A 27,737-nucleotide genomic window follows, 5' to 3' on the forward strand; every position below is an offset into this window, starting at 1 on the left:
TTATCCAAAGAAGTTACCACCATAACTTCTTTGTGGACCCTTTATTCTACATTTTAATATCTATTATTTCCCCAAAGAACTTTCTTGGACAGATACCTTTCAAATGCTATATTAAAAGACATTCTAGAACGCTCAAAGTTGTAATGAGGGACAAATTATTAAAGCCCTGAGAAATGCATTGGAATGGAGACTTTTTTAGGGCTTCCTGATATAGTTTTGAAAACCCACACTTACTCTTCTGTTTAAAGTCACTGTATTAGTTTGATGATAACTTTCTAATGCTTCTACTCCTTTCTATTATGCATTTCACAATTGCATCTCCCAGTTTGCTTCTCCCTGTTTTTTGTAACTGATTTCTCCATGTTGTTCCCCCTTGTTCGATGTAAACCAGCATGATGTCCCTGACGAATGTTGGTAAAGAAAAGCCTTATGTACTTTACATATCCACATGACCAAATTATCCTTGTGACTATCAAAAAGACATTCTGGTTCTTTTGAAAACATCTTTAAATAAGAAATATAGTCATTCCAAGAGGCAAAGTATAAACATACTTTTTGAAATGTTTTAAAAAAAAAAAACCCAAACTATTTTTACGCAAAACCTGAAAACCAGGGCCCAATACAGACATGCCATGTTCCTAGCTTTTCAAGTGTCAGTTTAATTTGAACAAGATCTTAAGTGTACTAAAGCAGAGGCAGGATCTGTTTTTTGGCCAAGTGCCAATTCCCCTCCCCTAGGAAAGGTTAAGCTTGCTTGTGTAAGGGGTGCAAAACTCCCTTAGCTCTTTGTGGGTATGGGTGGGGAGGTTGAATTGCCTATTGCTCAGATCCAGGCTAGAATTTGGGGTCGACTCTCAGCAGCCTGCAGTAACAACATGCCAGCATTGGCTGTGATAGGAGCTCCTTTCTGAGAACTTGGGTAATCATGGATGCCTCTTCTTCCTAGCTACAGCAAGAGCCCTGGAGTGTGGTAAAGGGCAGCATACAAGAGTATTGATAGCTGAGACCTGCTTTGTGAGCATATAGTGCCTCATGTTCCCCCTCTGATTTCTTCAAACCTGTCTTATTCCCAGGCTGAGTAAATTAGGGATCAACATACACTGAACTCTGGGTGACTCACTTTTGAGTGTTGGGAGCATCATCATTGAATAAGCTCTGGTAGCCAGATGTTGCAGCCAAGGTAACTAAGCCGGCTGCCCATCCCGCACCAAGGCTGCCTTCTGTGGCAGCCCTTGACCAAGAGTCTGCCTTAAAAATAGGCCCACGCTGCCTTCTCTCATCTCCTGCAGGAGCTGGTGTATTATTCATGTGTGTCTTGGCCCCCCTCTGTCCCCTTCTTTTAAAATTTGGACAAGAGTCTTCTGGGACTTTCCGTGCTACTCTGGATATTCTTTGGTCATAAGAGTCCTCCTCCATATCTGCACAACCTGCTCCATGGAGGATGGTGTGCCACACAACATTTTGTTAATATAGGTGGGCCTTGGACATGAAAAGGTTAGAAAACACTACTGTAATTTATATCTATTGTTTAGGTACTTGCCAGGTACTTGTGACTTGGATTGGCCACTGTTGGAAACAGGATACTGGGTTTGATGGACCCAGTATGGCATATCTTATATATCTCTGATGCCACCCTCCTCCCCTTCCTCCTGCGTGTTTCAGAATAGCGCTAGGGTATCATCAGCAAGAAACGAGATATCCAAATAGGGAAGAGAGTGGGAAAAATCCTTTTACGCGACAGGGGACGGGGGTTGCCGATCCCTATAGAAAATTTTCCTCCCATTTTGCAGCTATGGGAAAAGTACTTAATACATCTCGCCCTTGGTGATCTACTCCAACAGATAAGTAAGCCTTTCAATTCCTTTGCTCCCGTGTTTATGGAAAAATACCTTTTAAGAATCATGGTATTTTTAAACACATGCATTAAACATGCATAAGAAAATACAGGGAATACAGTGAAGGATACAAGAGTGTGCGCACTCAGAGACAAGTGTGATATAATCTGTCCAAATGTGGCTCAAGGAAGTAGATTACTTGAACCCCCCCAATTTACAAACGCTAGCCACCCAAGAAAACAGCACATGCTTAATTAAGAAATTAAGCTTCTAAGGATTAGCGTCCAACCCACCATACCTTTCGACCAAACTTCCAGTATTTCTGTATTCCCAGGCAAATCTCTACTTCCGCACACACAAACCCATCCGGCACCCTACCAGCCTCTAATCCCAAGATGGCGGCCGATTACACAGTTTATCCCGGCCGAGCATCACGTGACCCGCGACCACGCAGCCGGGCGGGGCCTACCTGCACGCTTTCCCCCCTCCTTCTCTTTACAGCTACTTTCTCCGCCCCGCCCCCTCCCCTCGACTTCCGCATTTCCAGCGCGCCCTTCCTGTTTCCGGTCGGTGAGTGGCAGACGCAGCAGTGGGAATAACGGAGCGATGGTGGTCGGGGCGGCTGGAGCTCGGTGGACGTGCGGTTGAGGAGAGGCGGCTTATGGGAAAAGGGGGAGCGCCTCAGTCCGCGCGGCACAGGAGCACGGGCGTCACCTGCAGACGATCGCTGAAGTTGCTGACAGCGGCCCGTGAGCCCCGTTCCGTGGGTTGCGAGTGGCCGCGCTGCGGCTGAGGCGGGCGATGGAACCCGTGCAGATGCGAAGTCACCCCCGCCGGTGAGTGTCGCGTGGCTGCTTTGGATTTGGGGTTTTTTTTTTTTGGTGGGGTTGTGTGTGTCTTGGTCCCATGGTCTCCGAGTTATCTTTGCTTTGGCGCGGAGGCTCTGTTATTGAGGAGCCGTATGAACGGCAGTGTTACTAGCGCAGCCGGGACCCATGTGTTGTTTAAGTATTAAGGGTTACCACATTCATTTTGGTTTTCTCGACCCAGAAAGCATGGGTCCAGGCTGTTCCTAATAATACTGGAAGGCCGGTTTTATTATTAGTGAGGTGGCTGCAGGACGCGCTTTGGGTTGCAGAGTTTAAGTTCCTTTATTTTATTTATTGTTAAATGTGTTATGCCTCTTATCATAATATCTAAGCAAAACCCCCCAAAAATCCCTGAATGAAAAACCTCTTGTGAGCCCCAGGAGCAGAGACTTAATAAAGTAGTTATAATTATCGTCACCCGTCTTTGGAGGCTCTTTCCTGTCTGCTGTAAGAATAGCGGAAAGAGTCTCGAGAGATGAAAGTTCGCTTATTGTCAGTGGAGGGAGGCGGTATGACAAGTGCGATGTGCAGTTACATACAGCATGCTACTCCGCTAAAATTGCAGGAGGGACGGGGGAAACTCCTAAGCAGGATTTTTGCAAAGTCCGCAGCGTGACGTATGCTCTCATTACCGCAAGTGAAGTAAGTGCTTGTGAGCTGTAACGGGGCCGATTGCAACGAACCTTAGGTCTTTATGCATCACTCACCAGCAAGTCCCCCTAATCTCTCGGGTTATAGCGGACGTGCGAATTACCTGTTTGCTTTGTTTGATATTCTGCTTTTCAAGTGTACAGTGCTGCTGGAGGGGATAGATAAATCGTAATGGTAAATGGAGTTTGCTGTATAGAAACATAAGAAATTGCCCTGCTGGGTCAGACCAAGGGTCCATCAAGCCCAGCATCCTGTTTCCAACAGAGGCCAAACCAGGCCACAAGAATCTGGCAAGTACCAGGTGATGAATGGCTTCGCTGAATGGACTGGAGCTGGTTCTGTTCAATATTTTTATGAATAATATTGCAGTGAGGTTAAAAGGAAGGGTTTGCTTATTTTGTGAATAATGATAAAATCTCCAAGAGTGGATGAATTAGATGGTATAAGTGGCAATTAAAAAAAAAAAGCCCGAGACGTGGTTGACTAATTGGCAGTGAGGTTGCAATATTGGAAAATTGAGTTATGTATTTTGAAGTTAAATGTAAGGCCCGCACATAGACGTCAGTTTTATAACATATGCCCGATTATGTGCATGTGCTATAAAATCGGCTATCCACGCATACATGTGCGCACAATTTTATATTGACACATGAATGCTATCTCGAGTGTGTAAGTGGGGGGAATTTTAGGAGGTACGCGCGATGATGCAATAGGCCTTTTTACCAGTTTGCTCTCAGTTCGCCCCAGTAAAGGAGAGGACTTCCTAAACCACCTAGTTAACTTGCCTACCTTTTACCCTATTAGCTCTGAGCCTTAAAACCCCACTGATGAGCCTAGTTTTTTTTTTGTATCACAACTTACACTCCATTCATAGCAGAAGTAATGTTACATGGTAGGGGACCCCAGTGCACAGTTGTGCGTGTGACTACTTAAATGCTGACTTCATGATGCCGTCTCGGCCTGCCCAGACTGTGCCCCCTTTTCATAAAACTCTTTTTAAGCATGTACTGGGAGATACAGGCATGGCTGTGGGCCTTTTAAAATCCGCAGGGTGCATGCTGGTCAAGTCGCGCACATCTCCCGGTCTTGGTGCACACAAGCCTTTGAAAATCAACCAGTTTGGGTATAGAAATCCAAGGAGCAGTACATAATGGGTGTGCATTACTGATGATGTTAGAACACGAAAGATCTCTCTATAATATTGTGGGATGACTTAAAGATAGCAAGGCAGTGAATAGGGGGAAGCCTACCATGTAGACAAAAAGAAGAGAGTATAGGTTATTGGTGAGACATCACTTTGAATATTGTTTCCCATTCTGAAGGCCATGCATCCAGAATGATATAAGCAGAGTGGAAGCAGTCCAGAAAAATATTCTACTTATATCCAAGTCATTTTATATATATAATTTGGAAATTCAGCGTTATCAACTTATTTACATCCAAGTTCTGCCATACATAATTTGTAATTTTAGTTGCACCAGTGTTATTTACTCTGTGTATCATTTATATTCTTCAGTGTTCATATATGTAATGTCACTCTATTTAATAGATCCATTTAGCTGTACAGAATGTTAGAACTATTATAATGTGCCAGTAGATTATACTCCTGTCCTTGATACTGTTGTACACCGCTTTGTATGAGCGGGCAGTTAATCCTAATAAAATAGAAAATGGTGCAGGTTCTGTACCAGAAACCGTATGAGATCAGACTTAGGGATCTAAATACTTATACTGTAGTCAGTGATTCTTGCAGTCCTCAGGGACTAGTCTAAGTTTCAGTACACCCCTAAAGAATATCCTTGAGAGATGTTTGCATTCACTGCTTCCAATATATGCAAATATCTCATGCATATGCATTAGGAGTATCCTGAAAACCAGACTGACAGGTAGTCCCCGAGTACTGGGTTGAGAGCCACTGCTCTAGTGGAGAGGAAAGAAATCAGGGGTGGAAAATTATTTTAAAAAATTTAGGAATATATATATTTTATTATTATTATTTTTTTTGTTTTTTTTAAGTTTTGGTTAATTTTCTTCAATTTTTTTCCCCTTTTGCTGCTTTTCCTTTTATTTTTCCTTTTCTTCTGCTCCCACCTTTGCCTCTTTTTGGGCATTATCCCTACCTTCTACTGCTTACTTTCTCTTCTCCATCCCAGTATGATTATTCAGGGTTTTAGCAACACTGGGCAGCTCCAGGCTTCATCTTCCCGGTCTGGGCTATGCCCCCAGTAGCAGCAGTGGCTTCTTGGCCTAACATTGGCAGCTTTTTAAGAACATAAGAAATTGCCATGCTGGGTCAGACCAAGGGTCCATCAAGCCCAGTATCCTGTTTCCATCAGAGGCCAAACCAGGTCACAAGAACCTGACAAGTACCCAAACACTTAGAAGATCCCATGCTACTGATGCAATTAATAGCAGTGGCTATTCCCTAAGAAAACTTGATTAATAGCAGTTAATGGACTTCTCCTCCAAGAACTTATCCAAACCTTTTTTGAACCCAGCTACACTAACTGCACTAACCACATCCTCTGGCAACAAATTCCAGAGATTTATTGTGCGTTGAGTGAAAAAGAATTTTCTCCGATTAGTCTTAAATGTGCTACTTACTTTCTCTGTTAATATTTTCTAGTTCTCCTTCTGTCACTGTCCATTAGTGAGAAAATCCCTTTATCTCCTGTTGCCTCATGTAACAATTTAGATTGTAAGCTCTTCATGACAGAGATTCATTATCCTAGGAGGCTTAGATCAGTGTTTCCCAACCTTTTCAAGCCCAAGGCACTCCTACATTAATGAAAATGCCTGGCACACCATCCTCCATGGAGCAGGCAGTGTAACATGAAGAGGATTCATATGGCCAAAAGAGCTATGGAAGCATTGCAAGCCTTACCAGTATCTATCTTCCAAATTTTAAAACTGAAAGGGAGAGAGGGCGCAGACACACACACACAAACTCATCACAGTGGATCAGCTCCCTCTATATACAAATGCTGCTTCCAATACTTAATGAGTGACATCCATTGCTCCATGCACGCTTGCCCCCATCTCACTTAGCCTGGGGTAAGGCAAACCTGCACTGGAAGGAAGCTCAAGATAGGAAACATGAGGAGATGTGTGCAATGTGTGTACTGCACAAAGAGGCATTCATCTGTCTGTCCTGCATGCTGCACATTAATTACTACACTCCAGGGTTCTTTCTGTAGCTAGGAAGAGGCATTCATGATTACAGCTGTTCTCAGAAAGGAGCTCCTGCACATTAAAGAGCCACCTCTGTGTCTTGTTGCTGTGAGACGCTAAGAGCAGAGCCCAGGTTCTGGATCTGAGCATTAGGCAATTGGGGACTTTTCCGTGGCACACTGGTTGGGGAATCCCTGGCAAAATAAATAACTGGACTAGAAAAATCCCAGCGGCTAGATTGCTGAGATGCATAAAGCTTGGTGTCTTCCACCAAGAAGAGGAGCTAGAAGTAGCAGCAGTTATAAAGTGAAGCAGCAGCCCAGGGGCTGAGGGGAGAAGCAGAGACGGCAGCAGCTATCTGGGCTGCAAGGTGGAGTGGCAGCAGTGGGGCCCAGAATGAATGGTGGAGGCAAGGGCTGAGAGCAAAAATGCAAAAAACGAAACTAAGAAAACGATTTTAACACACGTGTTTAAAAAGCAATAAAAGTTTTTATCCCATCTCTTAGGGATTTTGGCAGGTGCTTAAATTTTTTTTCAAAAATGTTCCACCCTGGAATAAGATCTATTATGTTATAACATATGAATGCTTCTAGAGGATATCAGTTCACTCTTCAAGAGCAGTGTGCTTAACAAAAAAGTCTTTACATAGCTCCAGAGTAACAGCAGAAAAAGACTGAGCCCACCTTGTCTGCCCAGTTATTCCTGCCCACACTGTCAGTAGCCTGCTGCCGATTATGGACCCCTGTAGTATAATTCTTTATCTAAGGCATCCAGGAATAGCTGTGCTTGTCTGAGCATCAAACACAGAGGCTGCTGGCATCTTATAGACTAATTAGCAGTTGTGCCTGACTGGTAGGCTGCAAGTACAATAAAAACTAGAAGTCGTCGTGGAAACTTGGGTGCTCATGTTGCTGGTTCTGTCTGACAGACTACATTCTCCTTATGTTAAACCAGGTTATTGTGGTGGGTTATTGGTGGTGCTCTGCTATCCGGTTGCTGGATGTTCAGGCAATAGCCTAGCTGGTGTCATTAACTGTATTATTGTGAGATCTAAGTGGTTGGACTTGGGAGGGTGCTGGCTGTGAACTAAGAATGGGACCTTGCATGTACAGCTACCCAGGAGGGTGGAGTACAGTAGAAGAGAGTGTCAAAAACTCCTGGGTCTGGCTTATGCCTCAATAAATTTGTTATTCTGCCATCTCTTTAAATTTTGCGGTCAAGGATCCTATGCCTTCTTTTGAAGTCCATTACCATTTGAGTCTCCACTGCTTGCTCCAGGAGGGCGTTATGCATCTCCACCACCCTTCCTGACAGCCTCCTCTCACGAGCTCCTAGGTTCTAGAGCTTCCTTTCCACTGCACAAAGGTGGTGTTCTTGTGCACTGCTCATGCGTTTTCAGGAATTTGATGGGCTGGGAAAAAACAAAGGTGCCAAGTTGCCTAGGTGAGTTAAGTTCAGCGCCTGGATGAAGGATATCTGTTTTATTTATACAACTTATAAAGCAGTTGCCTGCTAGTCGTCTTTGTATACCAGCCCTGCTACACACACTGTTTAACAAATAAAATCAATTGCTCATTTTTTTTTACTTGGGTATAGAAAGCTTTTAGATATTATATGAAGCAGTTAAGATTTTTGATTTCCCTCCAGTACCAGATTTCCATTTGTCAGTACCAGAGTTACTTTACACTTATAAAGCCACACACAAATCTAAATTTACCAGCTGATGGTAAGATCACAGAAAATATTGCAATTTATTTTTATCGTCTGAGAATTTGTGATGAGGCGTGCTGTCAGCAGGACGGAGTATGAGGCAAGTAGTACTCCTGGGGGAATTCTGCATACTTTATATTGTTATTTTGACTAATATAATCAGTCTTTGAGTAATTAACTTAAAATGTAATACAGAAAAATTATTATTCAAAAATGCAGAGTTTTAAATATTTTGAACAGAATTCCCCTAGAGGGTCACTGTAGAAGTGTCCCTTTCACTCTGCCCTCTCAGGCTCTAACTTCCTCTGCTCTCCACTATCTCTCCCCTCCCCCTCCAGGCTTAACTCCTTCCACTGTCTCCACTCTGCAGCCCTCCACTCCTAGAATTTGACCACTCATACAGCCTTTCACAGAGGCTTCCTCTGACCCAATCACACAACACACACCCTCACAAAGGTGCCCTCCCACTTTCTCACACACACCCCCTCATACAGGCTCCCTCTCTTTTGCTCTCAAACATTCCCTCTGGCCCTCTCTCACACAAACACGCCCCTTCATACAGGCTCTTTCGCACACACCCCCATTCACCCAGGCTCCTTCTGTCCCCTCATACACACCCTCACACAATCTCTCTTGTGTACACGCATACACCCTCACATAGATTCCCTCTCTCTATTGCACACACATCTTCCTCCCTCACGTAGGCTCTATCTTCTCTGGAAAACACGCTCACACAGGCTCCTTCTCTCTTGCACCACTCATACACCCCTGCACATAGGCGCACTCTTACTCAGGTACACAGGCTCTAAATCTCACACACGCACACCCTCCTGTGCCTGTCATTCTGCGCGTACACGTACTCACGGGCCGTGTCGATGTCATCAGCTGTTCACTGCTCTTCGGCTGCGATCAACTTGTGGCCCACCAGTGCCTCCCTCATCTTCAGCTGCGAGCACAGTGGGCTCCACTTGCAGCCCACCGGGGGCCTCCTGGTGCCGCCTTTGTCTTCAGCCGTGAGCGGGGTAGGTTCTGCTTGGGGCCCACGAGGCCTCCCTTAGCTTTGGCTGCGAGCAGGATGGGCTCTGCTCGGGGGGCCCCCTGGGCCTCCTTCGTCTTCGACTGCAAGCTGGATGGGCCCTGCTCGTGGCCTGCCGGACAGCTAAAAATTCTGCACAAAAAAAAAGAAAATTCCTCACTGGAGGGGAATTCTGCCCACCCTGCAGTAGTGCAGCATTCCCCCTGCATTAAATTAGAAACATCTCAAAGAACATAGCTCTGCTTCTATGAAGGTAAAGATCTGTAGACCTAAAACATCAACAGAAAAAAACAAAAAAAAATGCTGCAGGTGTCAGGCCACTAGTTAAGATGAGTATGTGCGTAATAATGTGATAAAACTTAATTGATTACATTTGCTGTCTCCTATAAATCTACAAGCCGTTAAGCCCGTTAAAACGGGCTACATCCCTCTCTCTCACCTCCCCCTCTTTCTCTCTCCCCTCACTCTTCACCACCCCCTCCCTCACCCACTCCTCCCCACCCTCCCTCTCCTATCACTCAGTCCCTCCCTCCCACTCAGTCTCACTCACTCCCTTCCCACTCACTCTCACTCAGTTCCCACTCCCTCCCTCTCTCTCCCTCAGTCCCACTCCCTCCCTCAGTCCCTCCCCCTCACTCAATCCCTCCCTCCCACTCAGTCACTCCCCCCCCCCCACTCAGTCACTCCCTCCCCCCTCCCTCTCACTCACTCAGTCCCACTCACTCTCCCTCAGTCCCACTCCCTCCCTCTCTCTCCCAGTCCCACTCCCTCCCTCAGTCCCCCCTCTCCCTCTCACTCAGTCCCACTCCCTCCCCCTCACTCAGTCCCTCCCCCTCACTCAATCCCTCCCTCTCACTCAGTCACTCCCTCCCACTCTCTCTCTCCGTCCCTCCCTCCCACTCAGTCCGTCCCTCCCTCTCTCTTCTCCCTCCCTCGCTACCGCTCGCTGTCGCCGCTACCGCCGTCGCCGCCCGCTGCCGGTACCGCCGCTGCTGCCACTGGACGCCGCCATTTTTTTTTCTTTCTGAAGCTGCCTCAGAGCGACGTGCTCGCCCGCACATGCGCGGTAGAGCTGGTCTCTACTGCGCATTTGCGGGCCGTCGGTCACAGGCCATTTATAAGGTAGATAATGAGGCATTTTCCAGACTTCATGTAGTGTAAATGTGACCTCATTCTGGCTTTGGGGGGGTCTAAGGTACTAAGCAGTTTTCCTATACAGAAGGAATGGGAAAAACCCTGAGGTGCTTGTTTCAATAAATTTGTTATACAAACATTAACTGAAGGACTACTGATATTCTGTTCTGCTAACGGTATAAAATGTAACTTTAAATTTTAGGTAAATATGCTTTGTTATCCAATTTAGCAAGAAGTTGCTCTACAAGAAATTCCCCTAGAGGAGCAGGGCAAGGATAGCAGGCTTTTCTCTCTTTCCATGTTGTCCTGTGTTAAGAGCAAGCACATACAAAGCAGGGATTGCTGAAGCAGGAAAACCTCCCGCGCCCAGAATAATGGAAGATCAGTGTGTAAATGGGCACTCATGCTTAGGGATTTGCTAACCTGCAGATAGCATCCAACTCCTGGGTTATGATCCTTCCAGAGAAGTGGTGTGAAGAGCTGATGGGAGAAGGGGGTAAGAAAAGAGATTCTGAATACCAGAAGAGAAGAAAAAGAAATAATTCTGATACACTTTAGAACTGGGCAAATGATTTGCTGTTTCTCAAGTCAAGAATTATGGAAACTGAATTTTAAGTTACTTGAAAAAGAGTAACCTACCAGCCAGTAAATGCGGGTGTTAGTGAGTGAGGGCAGAGTAAGCGGGTGGCTGGATCTCTGCATTTTGAAACATATCGGTTATTCCCTGTACGTACAGGATCAGTCCAGACGGTGGGTTATGTCCCCCGTCCAGCAGATGGAGTCAGAGTAAAACTTCGAGGGTGCTGGTATATAAACTGGTGCACCCTCCTAAATCCTCAGTATCTCTCTGACTCCAGCAGATGTGAGAGGGGATCTCGTTGTTTCCCCAACTTAGGGTTTATTACTCTACATATATCTATATTATTATTCTCTCTTTCACTGATGGATCAAGTTATTTAAAAAAAAAAAAAAAAAAAAAAAAAAAAGACTTTTGTTCCTGTCAGAAGGGAGCCGGGGTTCTTGGCTCCCCTGATCAGCCTGCCATAAGGACTGCCTCTTACCTCATTTATCTCTTCCTGTGATCTTCAGGGGTAAGCTTGGGGGTAGTTTTCTCAGTTTGTGTTATTTTTTCCTTTCAGCGCAGGTTTTGGACACCTTCGGAGGTGGATGCTGGTGGGGCCAGCCTCTCCCCTCCTTTCCGTTGCGGCGGCTCACCTCCCCCGCGGCCCTGCGACGCTTCATTCCCCAGGGCTGCAGGCGGCACGGAGGTCCCATTCCCCTGCCGTCCCCGGGGTTGAGAGTGTTTGGGCGAGTGTCCAAGGGCACGGCGAGCCCGCTCTTCCCGCGCCGCGATCTTAGGCTTTTCCGAGGAGGGGGCTCCTCCCGGCGTGCTACACCCGACTTAGCCCTCGCGCGATGCAACGCGCGCGCTGCCCGTCCTGCGGCGGCCCGGGCCAGGGCGCTTCGAGGGACGGTCCATGCGGGCGTTGTCTCCCCGGGGGGGAGACGAGCGCTGCCCCGCCGACAATTTCGCCGCCGCGCCCGGAGCGCCGCGGGCCTCGAGGGCTAGCCCCGCCCCCGTCTTTGGCGGGAGCGGCGGCCATCTTAGACCTGGAATGCAGCGCGGACTCGGACGCGGAGGAGCCCACTGAAGATGTTTTGCCGTCCGCCCCCCCCGACCTCAGATTCGGGGCCTCTGCCTTCCACATCCGGACTCTCCAGGGACCTCCTGCCCCCTCCCTCGGCGGGTCCGCTCAGTTTTTCAGCGGACTTTGTGGTGCTGATGCACCAGGCGTATTTACAGAGCCTGAGCTCTCAGGGGGGGGCAGCTCTCGCTCCTCCTCCCGCCAAGGTTCCCAGGCCCTCGGGGGTTACGGCTGCGGTACCGGGGACCGGAGGGGGCGGCGCCAGGTTGCCCCTGAGTATACCACTCTCCCTGGGGGGCCCGTCACCCTCGCCGAACCTCGGGGGCGACCCACTGTTACAGGTGGATGACGATTTGCCCTTATCAGCGCATCTGGAATGTGATGATCCGAGGGTCCTTCGCATCTTCCGCCAGGATGAATTGGCGGATCTTCTCCCACACGTTCTCAAGGAATTGGACCTCGACCCTCCCGTGGCACCCCCAGGGCCCCCGGCTCCCTCCGTGGCTTCGGCTACCTCCAAGGGTGACCCTGTATTGGCGGGTCTGCGTCCCATAGCGAAGACATTTCCCATTCATGATTCATTTCTCCATCTTCTGGTGCGGGAATGGAATAACCCGGAGGCGTCCCTTCGGGTCGGCAGGGCGATGGACAAGCTCTATCCGCTTCCGGGGGACTTTCTGGACCTGCTCCGGGTCCCCAAGGTTGATTCAGCGGTGTCTGCCGTCACCAAGAGAACTACCATCCCAGTCACAGGAGGCACCGCACTGCGAGATGTTTCGGATAGAAAGCTGGAGGTCGCCCTCAAGAAGATCTTCGAAGTCTCGGCGCTGGGGGTCCGGGCGGCCATCTGCGGTTCGCTGACCCAGAGAGCCGGGCTTCGATGGGTCCAACAGCTCCTCACCTCTCAGCAGTTACCGCCTGAGGAGGCGGCTCAGGCTGACCGTCTGGAGGCGGTCATTGCTTACGGGGCGGATTCCCTGCACGACCTGCTGAGGGTCCTGGCCAGGACCATGGCTTCGGCCGTCTCTGCCAGAAGACTTCTGTGGCTCAGGAATTGGGCGGCGGACGCCTCCTCCAAGGCGAGCCTGGGAGCTCTGCCCTTCAAGGGCAGGTTTCTCTTTGGAGAAGACCTCGATGAGATCATCAAGACCCTGGGGGAAAATTCGGTCCACAGGTTGCCTGAGGACCGGCAGCGTGGTTTTCGATCATACTCTGGGAATGCCAGGAATCGTTACCGCGCCCAGAGGCGGTACCGAGGCTCCAGGACACAGAGCCCTAGGACGCCTTCCACCAGGTCGCAGACGTGGACGCGGCCCTTTCGAGGGCGCAGACCGGCCAGGGACTCCTCTTCCCAGGGAGCCTCCGGCAAGCCTTCACAATGATGTCAGGCCAGTCCACTCCTCGCTGCCCCGGATTGGAGGTCGCATCGCTTTGTTTCGCGAGGAATGGACCGACATCACCACGGACCGGTGGGTCCTGGATATTGTAAGAGACGGTTACGCGTTGGAATTTGTGCGGCCTCCCAAGGATCGATTCGTCTTCTCCCCCTGCGGGTCAAGTCTCAAGCGACAGGGAGTGCAACACACGCTGGACAGGCTGCTGACCCTGGGAGCCATCTCGCCCGTCCCCTTAGGAGAGGTGGGCTCGGGGCATTATTCCATTTACTTCGTGGTTCCCAAAAAGGACGGAGCCTTTCGTCCCATTCTGGACCTCAAGGAAATCAACAAGGTGCTCCGGGTCTCCAAGTTTCGTATGGAAACACTCCGCTCTGTCATTGCGGCGGTGCATCAAGGGGAGTTCCTAGCTTCCCTCGACCTCACAGAGGCCTATCTACATATCCCTATTCATCCGGCTCATCACAGATTCCTTCGTTTCAAGATCTTGGGTCGACATTTTCAGTTCCAGGCGCTACCATTCGGCCTGGCAACCGCGCCCAGAACCTTCACAAAGATCATGGTGGTGGTAGCGGCCGCACTCCGGAAGGAAGGCATTCTGGTTCACCCTTACTTGGACGACTGGCTCATTCGCGCGAAATCCCTGTCTCAGGGACAGGCGGCGGTCGACAGGGTGGTGTCTTTCCTTCAGTCACTCGGCTGGGTGGTGAACTTCAGCAAGAGCAGTCTGCGGCCAGCCCAACAGCTGGATTTTCTGGGGGCGCGGTTCGACACGGCTCTGGGCAAGGTCTTCCTGCGTCCGGACAAGGCTCAAGCGCTGCGGGATCAAATCACCCGGTTTGCGTCTCTCCCGACACACACGGCGAGAGACTATCTTCAAGTCCTGGGTTCCATGGCGTTTGCGATCAGCCTGGTTCCCTGGGCTTTTGCACACCTGCGGCCCCTGCAAATGGCCCTACTCTCGAGATGGAAACCAGTCTCCCAGGATTACCAGGCGATTCTCCCACTTCCCCAGGCTGCTCGGTCCAGCCTGGAGTGGTGGCTGGACCCCAGGAACCTAGCTCAAGGATGTTCCCTGGAAACGCCGGACTGGGTAGTGGTCACTACCGATGCAAGTCTGTCCGGTTGGGGAGCAGTGTGTCTCCGAAGCTCGGCTCAAGGCACGTGGACGGGGGATCAGTCTACCTGGTCAATCAACCGCCTGGAGACGAGGGCGGTTCGCCTAGCCCTGGTGCAGTTTCTGCCGCTGCTCAAGGGGCGCGCGGTTCGAGTTCTCTCAGACAATGCGACGACGGTGGCCTACATCAACCGTCAGGGGGGCACCAGGAGCCAACTGGTCGCGTGGGAGGCCGCGCGCCTGATGGCGTGGGCAGAGCGTTTCTTGAATCAGCTGGCGGCATCTCACATTGCCGGGGTGGACAACATTCAAGCAGACTTCCTGAGTCGTCAAGCGTTGGACCCGGGGGAGTGGTCACTCTCCGACGAAGCGATGTCGCTGATCTCCAGTCGGTGGGGGACACCGGCGATGGATCTCATGGCGTCCGCCGCCAATGCAAAAGCTCCTCGGTTCTTCAGCCGCAGAAGGGAGCGCGGCGCGGAAGGTGTCGATGCTCTGGCTCTCCCCTGGCCCACTCAGATCCTACTTTATGTCTTTCCCCCCTGGCCACTGGTGGGAAAGGTGATTCGGAGGGTGGAACGGCACCACGGTCAGGTCATCATTGTGGCTCCAGAATGGCCACGGCGCCCGTGGTTTGCGGACCTGCTCGGCGTGTCGGTGGACGGCCCACTCAGACTCGCGCACCTTCCACGGCTTCTGCATCAGGGTCCAGTATTTTTGGAGCAGGCGGAACCCTTCTGTCTTGCGGCGTGGCTTTTGAGAGGAGGGCACTCCTGAACAGGGGCTACGCTATTCCCGTGGTGGACACACTTCTCAGGGCGCGTAAGACTTCCACGTCGGTCGCCTACGTGAGGGTCTGGAAGGTATTTGAAGTTTGGTGCTCGGCGCGGGGGACCCCCGCGACCGCAGCTTCCCGCCATCACATCTGGCGTTCTTGCAGGATGGGCTGGAAAAGGGCCTTTCCTACAATTCGCTCCGAGTGCAGATGTCAGCCCTCGCATCCTTGGCTCGCGCCTCAGGTAGGCCGGATCCGTCGTCTCATCCGGATATCTCCCGGTTCCTCAGAGGAGTTAAACACTTGCGGCCGCCGGTGCGACCTCTTTGTCCTTCCTGGAATCTCAACTTGGTGTTGAGGGCCCTGGGGGAGCTACCCTTCGAGCCCTTACGTCACGCTACCATCAAGGACGTTACCCTAAAGACGGTTTTCCTGGTTGCTATAGCCTCGGCAAGGCGTATCTCCGAACTACAGGCGTTGTCATGTAGGGAGCCCTTCCTGCGGTTCACGGACTCCGGGGTTTCCCTGCGGACGGTTCCTTCGTTCTTGCCTAAGGTGGTCTCCTCGTTTCACATGAACCAGGTGGTGGAACTTCCAGCCTTCTCAGGAGACGCCCCTGCGATGCTTCGGTGCCTGGACGTCAAACGAGCGCTTCTTCGCTATCTGGAGGTGACGAATGACTTTCGACTCTCCGACCATCTCTTTGTACTTTGGTCTGGTGCTAGAAAGGGCCGGCAGGCGTCCAAGACTACCATCGCTCGCTGGCTCAAGGAGGCGGTGGCTGCTGCTTACATTGGTTCCGGGAAGGTTCCTCCGGTGGGTATCAAGGCGCATTCGTTGCGAGCCCAGGCCACTTCCCATGCGGAGTCTCAGCTGGTCTCCATACAAGAAATCTGCCGGGCGGCAACTTGGAAGTCTCTCCACACTTTTGCCAGACACTACCGACTCCATGTACCGGGGACGGAGTCTGGTTCATTTGGGGACAGGGTACTTCGAGCAGGGTTCTCAGGGACCCACCCGGTGTAGGGAAGCTTTGGTACATCCCACCGTCTGGACTGATCCTGTACGTACAGGGAAAAGAAAATTACTTCTTACCTGCTAATTTTCGTTCCTGTAGTACTAGGATCAGTCCAGACGCCCACCCGGTATGAACCTGCTCGACTATTCTCTACTGTCCTTCTGTTCGCTGTTCCTTCCCTCTCGGGGGGTAGGGGTTTTTGTGTGTTGTTATGTTTGACAGTTCTCATTGCATGTTGCATAAATTTGTTCACAGTTTCAATCTTTTGGTTGAGTTCATGCTTGATCCATCATCCTTGGTCTGTCCAGTTTTTTCTGGCTTGGCTTTGATATTCTCGATACTGAGGATTTAGGAGGGTGCACCAGTTTATATACCAGCACCCTCGAAGTTTTACTCTGACTCCATCTGCTGGACGGGGGACATAACCCACCGTCTGGACTGATCCTAGTACTACAGGAACGAAAATTAGCAGGTAAGAAGTAATTTTCTTTTAATACCCCTTACCTGTTCATTGTATTTTCCATTCTATTGTTTCACTGTAAACCGATATGATGTTTCAACTAATACCGGTATAAAAAATTCATAAATAATTATCCAAGTTTTCATTTCACTTTCCACTTGCTTGGCCTATTTCCCTTGCTTATACCCCTGTCTTCAGTGTATCTGAGCTCATTTGCACGAGGGAAGGAGATGGTGGCTGTTTCACGCTGACCATTAAGCTTTTAGTCTAATCGCGCGCATGAAAGAAGAACATTTAATTGTACTGCTCCATCTTTTTTTGAAGCGTCTGCTCTTGCACGTCTGTGACTGACGGTTATCTACACAGAAATGTTCTCTTAACTGCCGCGTAGTGTTCCTGTCAGATTGGTTGGCAAGCAGTGTGGTTTCAGTTTATCTTCCAATGTTTGGCACCTTGGCATGACTTTTTTTTTTTTCCCCTATCAGTCACCGCGCACACAAACCTGTGAGCTGCTGGTCTTGGTTTTCCTCCTCCATGGTCTTTATCTGCGTGTCCGAGGCAGTTGCATCTGGTGGGTGTGTGACCCATAATTTCCTCTGGGTTTTCAGGAAAATCTTTAAACAAAGTCATTTACTCTGCTATCATTAGAGCCCAGGCCGTCCTTGGGCCGGGGACATTTTCAAGGTACGTGAGCAGATGAAGAAAGTTTTATAGTCTGAGTATTATCGGAGGTTTGCAGCTGCTGGTACTGGTGTCTCTTCCGAATGCTGAATATTGGTGGTTTGGGAGGGGGTCCTGTGTCCTTTTTGCTTTATTGTAGGCTGTTGGCTTCTTAAACCACACACAGATGCTTGCGTAAAGCATAGAAACTCAAATAGTATAATTTTATGGGTGCTTTTGTGGTGGAGAGAGCGGTTTCACACTGGGTTGGAAGCTTACATAATTTTTAGCTTCGCCTGCTAATCCAGCTGGGCAGCTGAAATTCAGCAAGGTCAAATGTTTTGTTTGAGTGTAATTTCTTTTACAAATGCAGGCTCAGATGTTCAAAAGGCTCCCCCCCCTATTTTTGCCTGTAGAAATGATTAATATACAGGGCCCCCAGAAAAGCATGGCTTGTATTGTAGAAGTGAGGCATCAATTTCTTAGTGCTTTCACATAGTGGGACTTATGGATAAACTGACAAACCTAGAGCTCCGGATTTCACAAGCTGCTTGCTTTCATAGCTCTGCTACCAGAGCAGTGTGGGAAATATGATTTTAGAGCAGGGCTTCCTAAATGAATTCCTGGGGACCCCAAGCTGTGTACACAGTATGTGAATTTACCTCATGCATATTCAGAGTTTCTAATATGTGCAAATATTCCCATGCATTGTCATTGTGGATAGCCCCCCAGGACAGGTTTGGGAAGCCCTGCTTTGGAGACAGGTGCACACCTTTTACGCTCTTGTGCTTACCTGTTCATCCTTCTGGGTTATTTACTGTCTCGCTTTAAGTTTTGCAGTTCTTGATACCTCCAGGGGTGAGGTCCCTGGTTCAAAAGCAAATTACAGTGGTGGTTAGTTCCCATCCTCTCTCTTCCCATTTGTCAGTGTTGAGGGTTAAGTGATAACCACCCCACCACAGTGCTTGTGACTTTTTTTTTTTTTTCCTTGTTGGTAAATTACCACAGAGGGTTTGCCATTGTCTTCTGCAGCCCACAGTGTCTGTCTGTCCTCCCTGCTGGTCCCCTATTTAGGTACAGGCTTAAGATTTAACAAGGTCAGGCTCTCCCAGGCCAGTGTTGCTGTAGCTTAAAGGTTGTGTTCAGATGGAGGTCCTAGCCACTCTTCCATCCCCTTTTGCTGTTTTTTGAACCCTTCAAACTCTGAAAAGTCATTGGGCTCTATGAAAAAGAGAAAAAATGATGTCCATTGACGTACATGGGTTTCAGTCACTTTGTATAAAGTTTACACCTGGCTTCCACTGTTTTGTAGAAGCAGTTACATTCTCTTAAGAACATAAGAACATGCCATACTGAGTCAAGCCCAGCATCCTGTTTCCAACAGTGGCCAATCCAGGCCATAAGAACCCGGCAAGTACCCAAAAACTAAGTTTATTCCATGTTACAGTTGCTAATGGCAGTGGCTATTCTCTAAGTCAACTTACTTTAATAGCAGGTAATGGACTTCTCCTCCAAGAACTTATCCAATCCTTTTTTAAACACAGCTATACTAACTGCACTAACCACATCCTCTGGCAACAAATTCCAGAGTTTAATTGTGCGTTGAGTAAAAAAGAACTTTCTCCGATTAGTTTTAAATGTGCCACATGCTAACTTCATGGAGTGCCCCCTTGTCTTTCTATTATCCGAAAGAGTAAAAACCTATTCACATCTACCCGTTCTAGACCTCTCATGATTTTAAAAACCTCTATCATATCCCCCCTCAGCCGTCTCTTCTCCAAGCTGAAAAGTCTTAACCTCTTTAGTCTTTCCTCATAGGGGAGCTGTTCCATTCCCCTTATCATTTTGGTAGCCCTTCTCTGTACCTTCTCCATTGCAATTATATCTTTTTTGAGATGCGGCGACCAGAATTGTACACAGTATTCAAGGTACGGTCTCACCATGGAGCGATAGAGGCATTATGACATTTTCCGTTTTATTCACCATTCCCTTTCTAATAATTCCCAACATTCTGTTTGCTTTTTTGACTGCCACAGCACACTGAACCGACGATTTCAATGTGTTATCCACTATGACGCCTAGATCTTTCTTGGGTTGTAGCACCTAATATGGAACCTAACTATAGCATGGGTTATTTTTCCCTATATGCATCACCTTGCACTTATCCACATGAAATTTCATCTGCCATTTTGATGCCCAATTTTCCAGTCTTACAAGGTCTTCCTGCAATTTATCACAATCTGCTTGTGATTTAACTACCCTGAACAATTTTGTATCATCTGCAAATTTGATTATCTCACTTGTCGTATTTCTTTCCAGATCATTTATAAATATATTGAAAAGTAAGGGTCCCAATACAGATCCCTGAGGCACTCCACTTCTCACTCCCTTCCACTGAGAAAATTGTCCATTTAATCCTACTGTTTCCTGTCTTTTAGCCAGTTTGCAATCCACGAAAGGACATCGCCACCTATCCCATGACTTTTTACTTTTCCTAGAAGCCTCTCATGAGGAACTTTGTCAAACGCCTTCTGAAAATCCACGTGTACTACATCTACTGGTTCGCCTTTTTCCACATGTTTATTAACTCCTTCAAAAATGTGAAGCAGATTTGTGAGGCAAGACTTGCCTTGGGTAAAGCCATGCTGACTTTGTTCCATTAAACCATGTCTTTCTATATGTTCTGTGATTTTATTTATTTATTTATTTATTTAGTGATTTTTTTATATACCGCGGCACGTTAAAAACATCACCTCTGTTTACAATAAACAATAACACAGCAACAAGCTTTACATTCAATAGGCACTACAGTGTACAAAAAGGTTCAATTAATAACAAGAATTAGAAAAAGTACAATAAACCAATGAACGAATGAAAAGAACAATTCAAATTTAAATAGTAAGTCAAGAGTTAACCAAGTGATCAGATACAGAGAAGTCAATTTATATCAGCGAGGAACATATATATATATGATTATGCAGGAAGGATAAATCGGAAAATCAGGGGTAGACATGGTCAATGAGTGTACGCTTGCTCAAACAGCCAGGTTTTGAGCTGTTTTTTTGATGTTCAGAACAATTTTGATGTTCAGAACACTTTCCACTATTTTTCCTGGCACTGATGTCAGGCTAACCGGTCTGTAGTTTCCTGGATTGCCCCTGGAGCCCTTTTTAAATAATGGTTACATTAGCTATCCTCCAGTCTTCAGGTACAATGGATGATTTTAATGATAGGTTACAAATTTTTACTAATAGGCCTGAAATTTCATTTTTTAGTTCCTTCAGAACTCTGGGGTGTATACCATCCGGTCCAGGTGATTTACTACTCTGCAGTTTGTCAATCAGGTCTACCACATCTTCTAGGTTCACCGTGATTTGATTCAGTCCATCTGAATCATTGCCCATGAAAACCTTCTCCAGTACGGGTACCTCCCCAACATCCTCTTCAGTAAACACCGAAGCAAAGAAATCATTTAATCTTTTCATGATGGCCTTTTCTTCTCTAAGTGCCCCTTTAACCCCTCGATCATCTTAACGGTCCAGCTGACTTCCTCCCAGGCTTTCTGCTTCGGATATATTTAAAAAAGCTTTTACTGTGAGTTTTTGTGTCTCTGGCCAACTTCTTTTCAAATTCTCTCTTAGCCTGTCTTATCAATGTCTTACATTTAACTTGCCAATGTTTATGTATTATCCCATTTTCTTCTGTTGGATCCTTCTTCCAATTTTTGAATGAAGATCTTTTGGCTAAAATAGCTTCTTTCACCTCCCCTTTGTAGAAGCAGTTACATTCTCTTTTTAGCTATTAAAAAGATATTTAGTGATTTTGAATCTTATTTAGTAATTCATTGTCTTGTTTTCTTTTGTATTTATTATATTTTTGTATCCAGAACAAGACTTGTTCCATTGTGTGTAGATGAAATTTAAGAGCAAAGGAGAGCTTCACACAGTTATGTGAGGCTTAATTGCAGTTTTTCTAGAAGGGTCCGAACCTAATTTGTGTGGTCAGAGACCTCATGTCCCTACCTAGAATGATTGCTGTTACTCTCATGGGGTATGAAAATTAGACAAATGAGTTTCATTGAATCTCAATATTTCTTAAGTTCTTCGTTTTAAATGATTTTATTTCAGGAAGTTGTCAAGAGCATTTTTGTTTGTAAAAGTCTTTGCTTGTACCTCATTTGTTTCTGTATCACGTTTCTAAGATTTTAATAATTAGTAAGAAAAAAAATTAATATACATTGGTGTTGTACATTGTGTTAGGAAACATTTTATATTTTAACACTTTTTAGTCTTCTGTTCTTTTTAGAACCAGACTGTAGTACCACTCAAACCCGTTACTTATGGTTGGTGCAAGAAGTGTCCTGTTGCACTTTGCAAGAAATGTCCCAAATGCTTATGCATGATCAAAGGACCAGTGGAAACGTGCCGAAAGGGAAATCTGCAGTACTATGTAATGGTCCTTCAGTTCCAATATTTTATGAACCCCCCAGCTTCCACCAGTAGCTCTATACTGTTTGCTGCTCCTTGGTGTCCCCTCACCCCACTCAGAACAGAAGCCTAACAGAATACTCCAGCAGGAGCCTTTTCAATAGCACCTGTAGTTACCCCAGTGTTGTATTAAGTCCATGCACTCTTAACTTGCCCAGATGTATCCCATGCATGCAGCTCTTAGGTTTCCGTAGTGTTGGTTCAACCTTCCCATGGGCCACAACTGGTTGTAAATGGGAGTTTGTGTCTGTTCTAAATTTAAAAAAAGCACTTGTTTGCTGTCTTTTCATCTATCACAAACATCCCGGGCGAGATGTAGCGTTGGGTATGCAGACAAATGGAAAGCATAATTGTTGGTGGAAGCACCATTGCTGGTCAGAAAAGCAGAGCTAGGGGGATCCCCAGGTGCCTCTCCTAAAGAAAGCAAGCCACCACAAGGGAAAAAAGAGACGGTCACCCCCATTCCCTCAGCCATTCTGTCATGCACACAGCCCTCCACCCATTTTCCTCCCCTATCCAACTTGGAGCAGTTGCATCAACACAGCCCTCTCTCTCCCCAGCAGCTTCTGTAGCAAACATGCAGGCCATGGACCCATAAAAGTGCTTTTTTAAAGTTGACATGTAATTCTGTTCTGTGCTTTTTGTTTTTTTGTGATATTTCATTCAGGAAAAAGCTTGCAAACTGTTCCATTTGATCAGTAAATGATTAAGCATAATTTAGTGCATGTTAATGTCTTGCTATTAGCTCTGCATTTGCTTAAAGAAAACTGTTCATAAGTCAAAAGTACAAGAATTTCTTACAACCTGTTGCTTCAGCGAGGGATTTCATAGTTCAGGTATGTGTAGGTAACATATCATAAAATTCAAGAGCTTTATATGGTGCTAATCCTGAAATTTAGTTCATTTGGGACGTAAGCCTTCATCCACCTGACAGGTTTTAGTCAAAAATGGTTAACTTCTTATAGCCCATTTTATGTGATGAAGTGGAACTTGTTGTGAAATTTAGAACTTAATTTTGCAGACCAGGCTAATTTCTTGATACAGTATCTCATGTTCAGTAAGGATTTCTACATTTTAATTAGGTTGACACAATTCTGGTATAAGTATTTTTGATAACCTGTTCATAATTTTGATTCCTCTCGGTCTTAAGGGCTCTTTGTACTAAATGGCTTTCCTCATTTTGTCTCTGGGGAGGGAAATGTTTAGTGCACTGATGACCTAATCAAGCTTTTAAGAGCTTCGCAAAATCGTTCTTTTCAACTTAAGTTTTTGTTTTTTTTTCCATTTTCTTCTGCATGCAGGCAACTGAAAAAGCTAAGTGAAGACAGTTTGACCAAACAACCGGAAGAAGTTTTTGATGTGCTGGAGAAACTTGGTGAAGGGTAGGTGTAGTAGACTCCGTGTAAGCAGGGAAACGCAAGACGTGATTTTGATTCTAACCCCTAGAGGAGAACAAGGTCAAGGTGACTGGGGCTGGCTCAGTGACAGAGCTGTCTGCTGCTACACAGATTTGATCCCTGAGCTGGTCTTCCAGTCCTTGGTCAGCCAGAGCTAGAGATGCTGCAGAAGCAGTGTTTACAGCCTCTCCAGGGTCCTGCATTCAGCCACTAGGTGTCACTTTTGAGTGATGAAGTAGTCACTCAATGGTGACACCTAGTGGCTGAATTCAAGACTCATGATGGCAGAGTTCTGGAAGGAACCCTGGTACATGGCCCTCAGCCCAGGAGGGCTGTTGCTGCAGTGACTAGATGAGGTACTCTTGGGGATGGGGGGGGAATCCTAGGATAGTTGTGAATGAAGGCTTATGGTGCCAGATCCCAGCCCTGATTCCGACTAGGCTGGAAGTACAAAGGTAAAGAGGAAAACTGCCAGGTCCAAAAAATGCACCTATAGATTTTTGCTGATTTGTCACTGACTTTTTTATTTTTGTATCCCTATCAATGGAAAATAACCTGTGTGCAAGAAATTGAGTACATGTTAAGGAATTTAACATGCAGTCAATTCTAATTAAATGTAGGGCCTGAATCAAGGGGATTTTTTTTCCCATACACACAGAATGGAAAAAAAGCCTCTGTAAATTAGGTTTTTGAGCACAGTTGGTATTATGTATTGACCTTCACTAACTATGTACTGCAAACTAGCAAATCATAACATTAGCTCAAGTTTTACCTAGCTCTAACATTGTGAACCTTATGTCTATAAAAGAAGCCACTTCAGAGCTTGTACTAAAGATTGTGTTTTGAAGCCATTTATTATTTAAATTTCTAATACTAATCAGTTGACTTCTACCATGCTTTCTGTGTTGGATAAATTAATGTCTTGGATGTTAATCTATGAAGTTGCACAAGGGGAAAGAGTCTTGTTACCACATGAGAGCAGATATTTGTGCGCTCAAAGGTTTTTATTGAATTTACAATTTTCTTTTTTATAATTTCTATTTACTGAACATAACTTCCTTATCATCCAGACAAGTGGATTTGTCCCTCCTACCAATACATGGAGGCAGAGAGCAAGTTCTTTTTCCTGGCACTTCCCTTTTATATAGCCTGGTGCAGTAGGGGAGGTGTTGGTAGTCCTCTGCCTCAGTAGATGGTAGGAAAGCTGGTCCAACAAGAGGAAGGGCCACTGAGACCCCCAACCCAGGCAGTGGGTAAGTTCTTCCAGGGTAGCCATGGGCCAAGTCAGAGGAGATCCAGCACAACTACCACCTCTGCAGACTGCTTTTCCTCTCCCCGGGGCATTCAAGAGTGGCAGGCTCCTGCATTTCCCTTTAAGCAGTGAGACTGCAGCATACTCGGCCCTTTCTGCTCCCCTATCCGAGAAGTCTCAGGTATGCAAAGGGAGAGGAAGTGTGGGGCCAGAAGAGCAGCAGGTGTTGCTGGCTCGTTTTGCAGAGTCTGGTGAGTCTGGCATTATAAGCTGCAATTTGTGGCCGACGTGTGGCACGAGCCATAATACGCTGGGTACAACAAGGACAGTTAGCCATGGAACCAGAGCATGCGCAAGATACAGACAATGAAAAGTCACTTTTGGAATCAGGAGCAGTATTAGCAGACACCGTGTCTGACTTAATTTGAGTCTCATCCAAACAGGTAGCTATGACAGTGATGTCAAGATGTTTACTATGGCTGAGAAACTGGGCCTCTAAAGCAAAATTGAGTAGACTGTCCTTCAGAGGAGAGCTCCCTTTTGGGGAAGGTTTGGCAAAGCTAGTGAAGGCGCTAGGAGAGTCAAAACCTCAGAATGCTGGGCTAGGAGCAGAGGCATGGCCAGCAGGAGCTTCTACAGTTTGTGTTTAAGACAAGAGGCAGCAAAGATCAGGTAGGCCTTAGGGCAGGCAGAGACCCAGACCATCAGGAAAGGTGCAGCCTTTCAAGTTAGTAGGCAGGGAAGCTGAGAAGGCGGTTCCCTGTGTCCACCGTCACGCAAGGGTTCCCAGTGATGAATTCAAAGGCTACTCTGCTCTCCCACTGGTAGGTGAACAGCTAATCTATATCACAAGTGACAGTGGTTGTTCAGCAAAGATAAGCTTTGGAGATGAAGCTCAATAAAATAATGTTTTGTCAGCTCCCTGTTCAAGATGGCAACATGGGGAGCCATTCAGTAGACAGACAGACTGCTCTAAATAGAAGCAGTAGTGCCGGTTATTGGGCGGAATGAGAGAAAGGTAGATCAATTTATTTCATAGTTACGAAGAAAGAGGAAATATTCTGGCCAGTATTGGACTTAAAAGGGGTAAACACATTCCTGAATATACTTCATTTTTGGATGGAATCCTTGAGAAAAGTATTAGTAGCTATGGGAAAGGAGAATTCCTGTCCTCCCTGGATTGTTTGGAAGTGTATATTTACATCCCTATCAGATAGGAGCATCATCTGCTTTTTAAGATTTGCAATAACAAAACATTTCCAGTTCAAAGCAATGCTCTTTGGGCTGGACCTTTACAGAGTTCATGGTAGTGGAGACAGCCTTCCTCTGTCTTTTTTCTTCTTTTTCTTTTATATTTATTGCATTTTCACAAAGCCAGACAACAAACATGGTTGTCAAAGGATCGGCCTTCCTCTCAAGGAAGGGCGAGGACACCCTTATCTGGATGACTGGCTTATCGGGACCAGTTCCTTTGAGGAAGAAGTCCTAGCAATATAGATTTTTGCTGGTTCTGAAAGGACTAGGCTGAATAGTGAATTGAGCCAAGAGTTGTCTATAGCCCAATTCAGACAGCCCAAGACAAGGTGTTTATAACAAGTCAAAAGATAGACAAGCTTCAGCAGCAAGTCAGACCAATAATGAGAGCTCAGATTCCCACAGCCTGGACTTCAGCTCCTTGGATCTTCAGCTCCTTGGATCAATGGAGCAGGCATAGAAGTGGTCCCCTGGGCAAAAGCCCATATGCGCCCTTTGCAGGAAATTCTCTTGGCCAGACGGTCCCCACAGGATCAAGAATTTCAGAAGACCTTATCACTCAAAGCTTGAGCCAGAAAGTCTGTTCTGGTAACAGGTCAGAAGCAATCTAGAGCCCCCCCCCGCCCCAAGATGTCGTCAAAGTAGGATGGAAGCCACACTGCAAAGCACAGAAGTCATCCTTAATAAATGCCCTGGCGACATGGTCAGTCAGATTTGCGTTGATGCACTTCCAACAAGTAGAAGAGGGGAAGTCCAGTAAGGATCCTGTCGGACAATGGCACAGCAGTAGCTTATGTGAACAGCATGGGGCACATTGAACCTACAAGTCCTATAGGAATCGGTTATTGATGGAGAATCATCTACAAGATCCCTCTGAATCATCAGACTTTTATAAGGACCTTTATTGGGCTCTACACTCTGCTGGCTACCTGTTTAAAAAATCCACTTGCAGACTGTCTGATGCTGCTATGTGTGCTGTAAAGGGATCCTGTGATCAGATCCCCCCTGAGGAAGCCATTGAGGGTGAAACAGAGGTCTTTGGACAGTGTTTGAGTCTGCTGTGACATTTCAATCCATTGTTTTAAGGAACAGGGGTTTAGGGCTGATTTTTAAAAGTATTTACTCGAGTAAGTGGGCTTTTGAAAATTGCTGCTCTAGTATAGTAGCAGTAGGATAGTATAGTAGTTACGTTTACACGTGTAACTCCTTTTGAAAATTACCCCCTTAATTTTTTAGGATGGCTACACTTATCCTACCAGGCCAAAGCGAACATTGTTCTGCTTTGATATTTAAATCTGTTCTGTAAAGGGACAAGCGTTTTTTTTATTGTATTTAAGATACATTTTGATCATCTTTGTATATTCTGGTGAAAAAAGTTTACAAACTGCAGTTTGATGCTCACATTTTGTTTTTTTACCATTAGTGATTAAAATGCCTGCCATGGTGAGGCTGAACTAAGATGGCCACGGAGTAGGGACGCTGTGAGAGTCTCTTCGCTTTGAGCCATTTTTCCTTTTCTTTCCTTCTCTAAATGCCGCACACGAAAAGGAAGGCAAAACTTAGAGGATTTACCTCAAGCTCTCACCCTTTTTTGATCCCTCAGACGCGTAGCGAGGGATTCTTTACAGATAATGTGGCTTTGACGCTGAGGGATGCGGTTGCTGGAGGGAGGGTGGAAGAGCGAAACACCCCCCCACCCTTGACCCTGGACACCACGCTCAGCCCCGGCGCGCCGAACAGGCCTGCTCTCCTGGTTATGAGGAAAAGGAGAACCCGGCAACAGAGACTCCTCCCGAGACTGTGCGGGGAGGCTCCGAGCAAGTGCCTCAGAGGGGGATCCTGAGTCTTGGACGGGACGAGCTCCATAAGAA

General features: G+C 46.8%; 2 protein-coding genes across 4 annotated transcripts in view; one reads left to right on the plus strand and one right to left on the minus strand.

The window, feature by feature from the left end:
- TOMM34 (translocase of outer mitochondrial membrane 34) overlaps positions 1-2,283 on the minus strand; it is a 52,605-nt gene extending 50,322 nt beyond the window's left edge. Inside the window, exon 1 of the mRNA XM_029612085.1 lies at positions 2,134-2,283. The gene's annotated coding sequence lies outside the window, so the exon portion shown is untranslated. The remainder of the gene's footprint in view (positions 1-2,133) is intronic.
- Positions 2,284-2,357: 74 nt separating this feature from the next.
- Positions 2,358-27,737, plus strand: part of STK4 (serine/threonine kinase 4) — a 183,483-nt gene continuing 158,103 nt past the window's right edge. For all 3 annotated transcript variants that reach the window (XM_029611088.1, XM_029611090.1, XM_029611089.1), the window contains exons 1-2: positions 2,358-2,671; positions 23,265-23,345. In XM_029611088.1, the coding sequence (XP_029466948.1) occupies positions 2,637-2,671; positions 23,265-23,345 (116 nt within the window). In that variant the 5' untranslated portion in view covers positions 2,358-2,636. The remainder of the gene's footprint in view (positions 2,672-23,264; positions 23,346-27,737) is intronic.

This window comes from Rhinatrema bivittatum, chromosome 8 (genome assembly GCF_901001135.1).
Source record: "Rhinatrema bivittatum chromosome 8, aRhiBiv1.1, whole genome shotgun sequence".
NCBI lineage: Eukaryota > Metazoa > Chordata > Amphibia > Gymnophiona > Rhinatrematidae > Rhinatrema > Rhinatrema bivittatum.